Here is a 10355-nt window from a genome sequence, read left to right as displayed (position 1 = left end):
AGAAAGTCATCCCCCAAGATATCCACACCTATTTTGTGTATTGGTGATATGATAGAATTGCATGCTAGTTTGTAAGCTAGGGATCTTCATGAATTTCATGATAGAATTGCCTGATTTATGATGCATGATAGACTACGAGTACTTCTTTATATGCTATATGGAATTGACATTATTACTGTGGTTTCTTAGTGTGTACATCATAGTTATTAGATGTATGCGTATCCTAGTTGCCTGGGCTTTGTGGTCAGGAGGTCTGTGATGCTCCTTGAGACAAATACGTGTATTTGTGGATGGTAGTATGGGCCTGTACAACTGAAAGCATAGGACTTGTACCCATAACAAGGAAATCACGATCTCCAAGGATTTAGTGACCCAGTAGTGATGTGTTAGTATGAATTGTGACTTTTCTGATGTGGAAATCCGCAAGATGATCACCACACATGTGACCATGGAAGTTAGGGAGGCGATCCCGGAGATGTTTGGGTATGTCAAGATTGCTATGGTTGAGCTATTTGACGACTGATGTGTTTCCATCACCGAGGATGCTGATGCTGCAACCGTTGCCGTCATTGTTGTTGCAGGAGTTCATAGGAGAGGGACGGTACAATATTGGGACTTCAGCAATACGAAGCCCCCAAAGTTCGATTGGGTCAAGGACCCGATCATTGCCATGAGATGGATATCTGAAATGGAGGGTTTTGTTTTCACATGCTCGTGCCCAGAGTACCTGAAGGTCAAGTTCACCTTGAACCTTCTACATTTGGGGGCGAAGGACTGGTGGCAGCTGGTGACCGGTGCTTATTCTCATGTGTAGAAAGTCGTAGTGACTCGGGAGCAGTTTACTTATATGTTCCGCGTTGAGTATGTCTCGCTGGTGGAGAGGGATAGGCTATCCCAGGAGTACCTGTCGCTGAAGCAGACGACAAAGTCGGTGACAAAAATCACCAAAATGTTTACTGAGAGAGCCCTTTTTTTGCCCTGAGTATGTTGCTTCGGAGCAGGTTCATATGTCTTGCTACTTGAGCATTCTCAAGACAGAGATCCATGAGTTTGTGTCGACCTAGAGATATAGTTCTTTGTCCGAGCTGCAATCTTTCGCTAGTAGGAGGGAGATTGAGATCGAGATCCAAACTAGAGAGAAGAGGCAGACCCCAGCTCAGACTAAACCGAAAGTGAAGCGATTCAAGCCCGTCGATTCACGATATGGAGGCCAAAGGGGCTGCACTTGTGGAAAGTGCGGAAATATGCATGAGGGAGCATGCCGATCAGCTACTGGGTGCCATAAATATGGCAAGGAGGGTCATTATACGAGGGATTGTCGTCAGCAAGCTTCGCCGCCGAGCACTAGGATTTTTTACCATTATGATCAGGTTGGCCATGTGAAGGTCAACTGTCCCTTGCTCGCCGCTAGACCAGTGCAGGCATCGACTCCGACCAGTCTTCGGATCCCCGAAGGCCAGAGCTCATGCTTTTTAGCTCACAACAAAGGAGGCCAGGGCGGCGCTTGACGTTGTTACTGGTACCTTCTTAGTGAATTCCTTGCCTGCTCCTGTGCTTTTTGACTTGGGTGCGAGTCGGTCTTTCGTATTTCAGTCCAGCTGTAGGGATTTTGATATGACCCTTGGAGATTTGGATTATCCATTGCGAGTTTCCATCGCCAACGAACACAAGGTTTTTGCTTCGATTATTTTTTGTGATTGTACTTTAAAGATCTTCGGGGTGTGCTATCTGATTCACTTGATTCCCATCCCCGATGGGGGATGTATGCATGATCGTGGGGATGGACTGGTTGAGCAGGTTTGGAGCGATGATCAATCATGAGAGGTAGCTGGTGGTAGTTCGAACCCCAAGTGGGGGAGAACTGACCATTTATGGAGAGGGTACCACCGTTGGATCAACTTTTTGTTCGGCTACTAGGGCTAGGCAGTATATCCAACATGGATGCTCGGGTTATCTCGCTTATGTGGTCGACACTGGAGTTGAGGGGAGGGTTTTAGTTTCAGATGTGCCAGTGGTCAAAGAGTTTCTAGATGTTTTCCCACAGGATTTACCCAGTTTGCTTCCCGTGAGGCAGGTGGAGTTCAGGATCGATTTGATCCCCGGTGCGGATCTGATTGCTAAGACTCCGTATCACCTCGCACCACCAAATATGCAAGAGATGTCCTCTCAACTTTAGGAGCTGTTAGGCAAGCAGTTTATCAGGCCGAGCAGTTCACCCTGGGGAGAACCGATTATGTTTATGAAGAAGAAGGATAGGTCTCACCGTATGTGCATAGATTATCGGGAGTTGAACTAGTTGATGGTGAAGAATCGTTACCCACTTCCTAGGATTGATGATCTCTTCGATCAGTTGCAGGGTGCATCTTGGTTCTCCAAGATTGATCTGAGGTCGGGAGTACCATCAGATGAAGGTCAGAGAGGAGGATACGGAGAAGACATAATTCCAAACTTGTTATGGTTATTATGAGTTTGCAATGATGTTGTTTGGGCTCACCAACACACCAGCAGTGCTTATGGATTTGATGAAGTGGGTATGCAGGCCAATGCTCGACCAGTTGGTTATTGTTTTTATTAATGATATTTTGGTCTACTCCAAGCCCAGGGAGAAGCATGAGGAGCACTTACGGGATTTGCTTAGGTTAATGAGGCAAGAGAGGCTTTATGCCAACTTCTCAAAGTATGATTTCTAGTTATGAGAGATCCAACTCTTGGGACACCTCGTCAATCAGAATGAGATTCTGGTCGATCCGACCAAGATTGAGGCAGTTATGCAGCGGGAGGTCCCGAAATCCCCATCTGAGATCAGGAGTATTCTGGGGTTAGCAGGTTATTATATATCATAGGTTAATTTAGGATTTCTCCAAGATTGTCGTTCCTCTAACTCGCTTGACGAAGAAGAGTGTGGATTTCCGTCGGGGCCTAAGCAGCAGGCCGCATTCGAGACGCTAAGACAGAAGTTATGTGAGGCACAAATATTGAACTTTCTGGAGGGTGTTGAGAATTTCATGTTATTTTGTGATGTGCTAATTACGGGTTTGGGGGCGGTACTCATGTAGTGGGGTAGGGTCTTTGCATATGCATCCAGGAAGTTGAAGCCTCATGAGGTTAGATACCCGACACATGATTTGGAGTTTAGGGCAGTAGTGTTTTCCCTCAAGATTTGGCGACACTATCTTTATGGGATTTGTTTTTACCATATACACGGATCACAAGAGTTTGAGATATCATATGGATTAGCTGAATCTGAACATGAGGCAGCGTGGATGGCTAGATTTAGTCAATGATTATGACTGCGATATTCTTTATCATCTAGGGAAGGCCAATGTGGTCGTCGACGCTTCGAGTCACAAGGTGGATAATGCTCCTATTCGAGAGCTCTGTTTGAGGATGACCATCGACTCACCACTCCTAGATTTGACCACGTAGGCTCAGGCCGAGGGAATCAGGATGGAGAATTGGAAGAAGGAGAAGATCAGGGGTCAAATTGGTAGATTTACCACCGGTAGTTGCGGGCTTATGACGTAGTGTGGGCTTGGGGTCCCAACATTTATGTATGTTTTCTGGACTTTTGTAAGTCCTCATGTTCCAAGATTTATGACTCCATGTGCTTAGATCTAGGTTTTCTTATGTTATCCTTCATGTTTAGGCTAGTTGGAAGGTTGGGGTTCCATAAAGTTGCAAACTTTATGGATCCCTAGAGTCCCTTTATGATTTAGAGTGATGGATCTAAAGTTTGATAGAGTTTTGAACTCTTGCATTAGATCTTGGTCCTATTTTTACACCTTTTGACCTAGCTTGAGCTCAAGACATGCATTGGACATGCATGTCTATAAAACTATGAATTTTATGATCTTTTGGGGGGTTTCGAAGCATTTTGGAAAGTTTGAATGATGGGGGGAAAGGATTAAGAGCTTAATGGATTTGGCTGGTCTAGAAGGTTCCCACAGTGTGGGGGATTAGTCGCCATGTCGTGGCGTTTGGCAGATTCATGACCATTTTGTCTTGTTATCCCCACGATATGGCATATTTTTGTCTACGTCGTGGCAAATGGATGTTGACTTTTTGACCATTGACTGTTGACTTTGACCAAGTTTGACTTTAGGTCTAATTGAGTATGTTGAGCTGTAGATTGAGACTTGGTCCCTGTTTGTTGTATATGTGACATGTATCGAGTCGAGGTCATTAATGTTATATTCTAAACCAAGAGGTGAGTTTTCTCACTATATTTAGTGGTCGAATACGCCAATGTTGGCCTACTAGATTGTGTTATGTATCCTTGTGTATAGGATGTTTCTATGTTGTAGTGATCTGTTAGATTGGTAGATATGTATGAGTACTTGTACTTGCTGGTTATTGAATAATGTTTGCATATGTAGAAATAATGTGGTTGGGTTGAACGGTCCTGCTTTGTGTTGAAGGCCAAGATACACAGGCGGTTCCGTTGACACTGTAGACCCAAGGGAGCGGTCCAACTTATGTTGAAGGCTCGGGAGTGGTCCAGCTTGTTGCTGAAGGATCAAGTGGGGGTCCAGCCTTTTGTGCATGCATTATATATGTGTTGTGTGGGGGGTATATTTGGAGAATTCATTAAGCTTTGACTTACAGTTGTTGTTTTCAATGTTTCAGGTACATCAGATGATAAGGGCAAGACAAAGACATGATCATACACATCCTTATGCTGATTTATATTTTGAGAGATTTTGATACTTTGATTTTATGGATTTGACTTGAAAACAATGGTTTATATCTATGGTTTTGTGGGAATATTTTATAAAAATGAAAAAAAATATATCATGGATTTTGGGATGGTACATTGATAAAATACACTGATTCAATACAACTATCTAAATTGGTACACATTTGGTCCTTGTGGTTTCATTTACTGTTTTGTTAAGTGTTTTACCCTTGTAAAATGACATTTATACATTTTAAAATTATATTATATTTTTCTTTAATTAGTTTATATATTATTAAATTAGAAATGACCCTACACCACCCCACCTCACCCCACCACTACTACCACAAGCCACCACCTCTGCCAATATTAGTTTCCATTATCAAACCGAAAACACATATCAGTTTCCTTTAATCCATCCCTTCCTCTGGTTTTTGTCATCGCCATAGAACATACAAAACCATTGTAGGCGGCCATAATTTAGGAAGAGTAAATAGAAAGGAGTTGCAGGCTTAGGGAGAAGAGACTACATTCAAATATGTTTTTATAACACTAAACACCATGACCACCACCACTAAACACCATGACCACCACCAGGAAACTAAAATGGACTCCAATTTTCAGCTCTAATAAGGAGATTAAGTCCTAAACACTTTCCTATATAATAAATTCAATGTTACATCTGGTGTAAAGTTGATTATAACACAAGATAAGTGAAAAAAAGGAGAACCAAGAGCATTAACATAATGTAGAGAGGGGTATAAGAGAGCGATTGGCCTACTGACGCAACCAACAACCAATTGTTGTTGTCCTCTGTCTCTATGAATGTCGGCAACAACGTGAAGCTGCTGCTTTTCTTTCTCTTTCTCTACTTCGTTATCTCTCATTCTCAGTCATGTGATTTCTTTCTATACCCCCCCCCTAAGTGGCTCTCTTTGTCTCTATTCTCTCGGTATCACATCAACACACACACATGGAAGCATTTTGATTTCTTTCAGTGGCCATCGAACTAAACATGTATGCAAGCACCAGAAGGGGTAGTAGGTTTTTCTCCAACAAGGGGTGGCTGGAGGCAAAAAAGAGATGATGGAAGACATTAAGGTGGGGTATAGGGATTAGATTAAATACGTTTGTATGTGTTTTAATATAAAATAGAAAAGAGGATATAAAAATTACTAAAAAATCAAACATGCGTAAAATAATAATTTCAAATAGTTACGAAAAAAACTACAACGACCAACCAAATTGTAAATGAAACCATAAGAACCAAACATATACGTGCATGTTTGGAATAGAGCGTTTGAGATTTATAGCTTTTAACGTTTGACAAAACGTTCCGTTTTGAATAAAATGTCTCATTTGGCACTATAGACTTTAGCGTTTAGTTTAAAGAAAACGCTCAACGCTCCAAATATAAAAGCTATCGCACGTAACGTTTAACAAAACGCTATTAGCTATCGGTTAATTTTGCCAAATACGTTCATAACATGTTAAATAATAATATTATACCAAATATAATAATATTATACCAAACATGTTTTTCTAAACCAGAACAAATCATATAATTTTATCTATAAAATATAAAATATAAGAATACAAATATAATAACTTTCTCAAGATAATAAAAGATAACCTAAATCAAACTCACAAAATTACACGCCAAACGTCTGAAAACCAATGGTGAATAAAAATTTGACTTTACTTAATTATTTATCATTATCCATTACTTTTCATTTATTATATTTCAGAAAGTCCCACCTGGCATTAATATAGTTGGCAGTTTGCAGGAAAAGTCCCTATCCTAACTGGACCCCACCATTTCCAGCTAACCTTCCAAGCCATGCTACTCTCACCAGTCCCAATTGAAGTCTTCAATATCACCCATCGCCACTTCACCATTTTCTCACAACTGTAAGTCTGTAACACAAACTTCCATACAACCACTGTCAATTTAAAAATCGACTAAAAATCCACTTTCTGCTCCTTAAAGTCTCTCTCAAATTGACAAAAACAAATTCAGACTTCACACTCCTAAATATCTAAACCCCTATTCTCTGTTTCACTAACGTACGCCGATGGAGAACTATTCCTACACCTCCTATGCGGAGTCCGGCGAGTCGTCGCCGCGGTCGCGTGATGTGGACTTTGAGAATCCTCAACCGTGGGAGGATCATCAGACGTCGGCGAGTGCAACAAACAACTATAAAGTGAAGGTTATGTGCAGCTATGGAGGTAAGATTCTTCCTAGGCCTCATGATAACCAATTGTCTTACGTCGGTGGAGAGACGAAGATCTTAGCTGTTGATCGTTTAGTAAAATTTGGAGCTGTAATGGCGAAGTTAACGCAGTTGTGTGAACATGGAGAGGTGTGTTTAAAGTACCAGTTGCCAGGTGAAGATCTTGACGCGTTGATCACTGTTACCAATGACGATGATCTTGAACATATGATGCATGAGTATGATAGGTTGAACAGAGGTTCGTCTACTCCGGCGAGATTGAGGCTTTTTCTCTTTCCTGTTAGTGGTCAAAGTCCGGCGCTGACTCCGAATCATAGTTTCGGTTCAACTGATCAGGGGAGATCGGAACGGGAACGGTTTATGGATGCGTTGAATTCTGGTCATCTTCAGCCAACTACACCACCGGCGGTGCCACAGCCACCGGCTCATGGCAATATCAATATGGAACTCATGTTCAGTTCCGAAATGCCACCGCCGCCACCTGTAGTGGCGTCCAGAACTCAGCAGATTCATCAACAAGAGCAAGAATTTGTGGTTCAAGATGAGCGTCGGATGGAATCTGATCAGATCCAGAAACATATCCACGATCTACAAAGATTGCGAATTGCAGAAGAGCAGCAACCGGGTCTTTACCGGAAACCAAGCGATGACAATCTCGCCGGCGCCGGTTACGGAGACTACTACGTCCCGAAAATGACCGAAAAGGTCGCTCCGACAATTCAACCGGGAACTGTACCATCTCCGGCGACTGGATACCAAATTTCCGGCGGATTTCCAGCATCAACGATTTCACAAGATCAACAACCCGTTTACATGATTCAAACTCCGGCAGGTATGTTTCACGCGCCACCTCCTGTCAATCATGGGCAAGGTTACTACGTCCAGAGGATGCCAACTGACGTTTATCGAGACCAACCGATGTATAACGTTATGCCACCAGTACAACAGGTGGCGACGCAACAAACCACCGTGTCGACACAGGCACAGCAGCAGTTTCTACCACAAAAAGTGGCCACGTATACAGAAGGCTACCGGATGGTCCAGTCAACCACCGCCGGGACAGATCATGGTTATGCTCCGGTGGCGTATGAGAACGGGACTGGAAGGCAGATTTACTACACCAACCAGGGCACGGTGGTCGGACAACAGCAACAAACCCAACAACCACAACAGCCATTGCACCCAAGTGCACAACAGTATCAAGGAATGGTGGCGTTAAATCAAGAGGGCGGTGGTAAGCTTGCTCCGGTGAATATGAAAGAATTTATATAATTTTGAAGTATTGTGTATGTAAGATGTAAGATTCCTAATGTTTCCATGAGATTTTTCACATTGCATATGTTATATGTATGTAGTAGTCTTGATCCAAAACAATAATATTATTTGTTGTTTTAAAAATAAGATCTTGTTTTTTTTATCTGGATTTACATAGCTTTATTTTTTTCCTTTAAACCATCACTTCACATGGTAAGTTCATTCTATAGCATAGCCAAGTTTAAATTCTGGAGGTTTCGATCAAGAGTAACCACAATGCATTAATACTCGTTACCAAAGAAAAGACAACATGGCTTCGTCTCTTCACCAAGAGATGGACCATTTTCGGGGAAAACATATTCTAAATGAAAATACTCTTTTAAAAACCAAAAAAAATGCTTTATTTTTCTTTAGAAATGGAAGATCAAAATTAGCTTAATATTCCCATTCCTTCGAATTTCATAAGTTGAGGAGACACATACCATCAGTAGCGAGTTTAGAATCGAAAACTGATTAATTTTGTTATAGAAAATTTCTATACAAATTTAAATTTTTATAGGTAAGGTAGTTCCTAAATTTTTTTTAAGATAGGACACTACAAATTTTCTATAAGATATTTAGATAAATTAAAAATATTAGATGGGTCATTGGACTCACCTTAGTTGCGCGTAGTTTCGTCCGTGCACACCATGGATTCTGTTATTTAGATGGGTCAACTAGGTCTGACAATCGTGTCGTGTTCGGGTTGGCGTGTCGCGGGTTGGCGGGTCAAAATATGTCAACCCAAACACGACCCATTTAAATATACAGGTTACGAGTTGGCGGGTTTGGAACATAAACCCATATATGACCCGCCAACCCATTTATTTATACGGGTTGACAGGTTGGCGGGTTCGTGGGTCAGATTCCATAAATAAAATTGACAATGAGACATGAATAAATTTCTGATGGTTGATGCAAACATATCCGAATTTTAGACACTTAAGTCTTAAACATCCAAATGAAAATTAAAATCATTGATAGAAACATGTTCAAACTAAACATTAATACAAACATAGATAATTCAAGTGCTAAAGTAATAGCCACAATTCCCATTTTTTTCTCCCCAAAAACACAGTCAATTCTCCAACATCATTTCGATACCTTATTTCGATCACAGAGTAACAGAGGGGAGTGTGGGACTGTGGGAGACCGGGAGACTGGAAGTCTAGAAGAGGGAGATACACTCATTCGCGATTTGATTTTACATTATTATTTAGGGGGAAATGGGCAAAATGGTTACAGACTTAGTCTTACAGGTTACGACTTACGACCTTAGGCCATCTACCACGAGTCAAAATGTCAAAACAGTCAAATGATCTATGAATCAATGGTATATCTTATATAATACTTATTAAATATTAATACTTGATACATAATAACATTTAAAAATAAAATATTTTTTTTATTAAAATTATAAACGGGTTGGCGGGTCAACCCGTTTATTTTTAAGAAACTCATATATGACCCGTTTAATAAACGGGTTGGCGGGTTGGCGGGTTGAAAAACTCAACCCAAACCCATTTATTTCGTGTCGTGTCGCGGGTCGTGTCGAGAATTGCCAGCCCTAAACTCAACAGCTTCTTTTAACCATACTTTTCTATGTAAACTTCACATGAAACCCCATGGATTCAAGTTGGTGTTCACATCAACAAAGACATGTATAACAAACACACATTTGAAAACCGAACTAGATTAGCCGGTTCAACCATTGAATCAGTCAAGTTACCAATTCTTTTAAAAACCAAAAACCGTTTGTTTTCCACACCGGTAAAAAACGGCCGGTTTAACAAAATAACCGATTCAACCGGTCTCGTTCAACCAACTAAAACGCGAAATTATATAAAATTTCAGAAGGGGCCCATGTTGAAAGGACACCACAAGTTGAAAGAACACCACAAACGCAGGTAAACTTTGCTTGGACAACGATTAACATATGTCTTGCAAGTCCTTTGGCGTCTGTTGATACCAAGTTACTAACCCTTGTTTCTTTATATAGGGATAGTTGAGATCAAGTTTTATATCCAAGAGCCGATGTGGCATAAGTGAGATATTCCTAAAAGCAATGTTTTAAATATCGATTCAAATCGGGAACCGGGGACGAAAATGGGTCAATAACGACCGGTTTCTGTCAATTTTAAACCGGATCG

General features: G+C 41.1%; 1 protein-coding gene across 1 annotated transcript; it reads left to right on the top strand.

The window, feature by feature from the left end:
- The first annotated feature begins 6619 nt into the window (after nucleotides 1-6619).
- LOC145124839 (uncharacterized) lies at nucleotides 6620-8329 on the top strand. The gene has a single exon (XM_079060304.1). The coding sequence runs from the start codon at nucleotides 6751-6753 to the stop codon at nucleotides 8182-8184; it is 1434 nt and encodes a 477-aa protein (XP_078916430.1). The 5' UTR covers nucleotides 6620-6750; the 3' UTR covers nucleotides 8185-8329.
- The last annotated feature ends 2026 nt before the right edge of the window (nucleotides 8330-10355 follow it).

This window comes from Lactuca virosa, chromosome 7 (genome assembly GCF_052849685.1).
Source record: "Lactuca virosa cultivar CGN04683 chromosome 7, Lactuca_virosa_CGN04683_v6, whole genome shotgun sequence".
NCBI lineage: Eukaryota > Viridiplantae > Streptophyta > Magnoliopsida > Asterales > Asteraceae > Lactuca > Lactuca virosa.
This window is presented reverse-complemented; position numbering and strand designations above follow the sequence as displayed.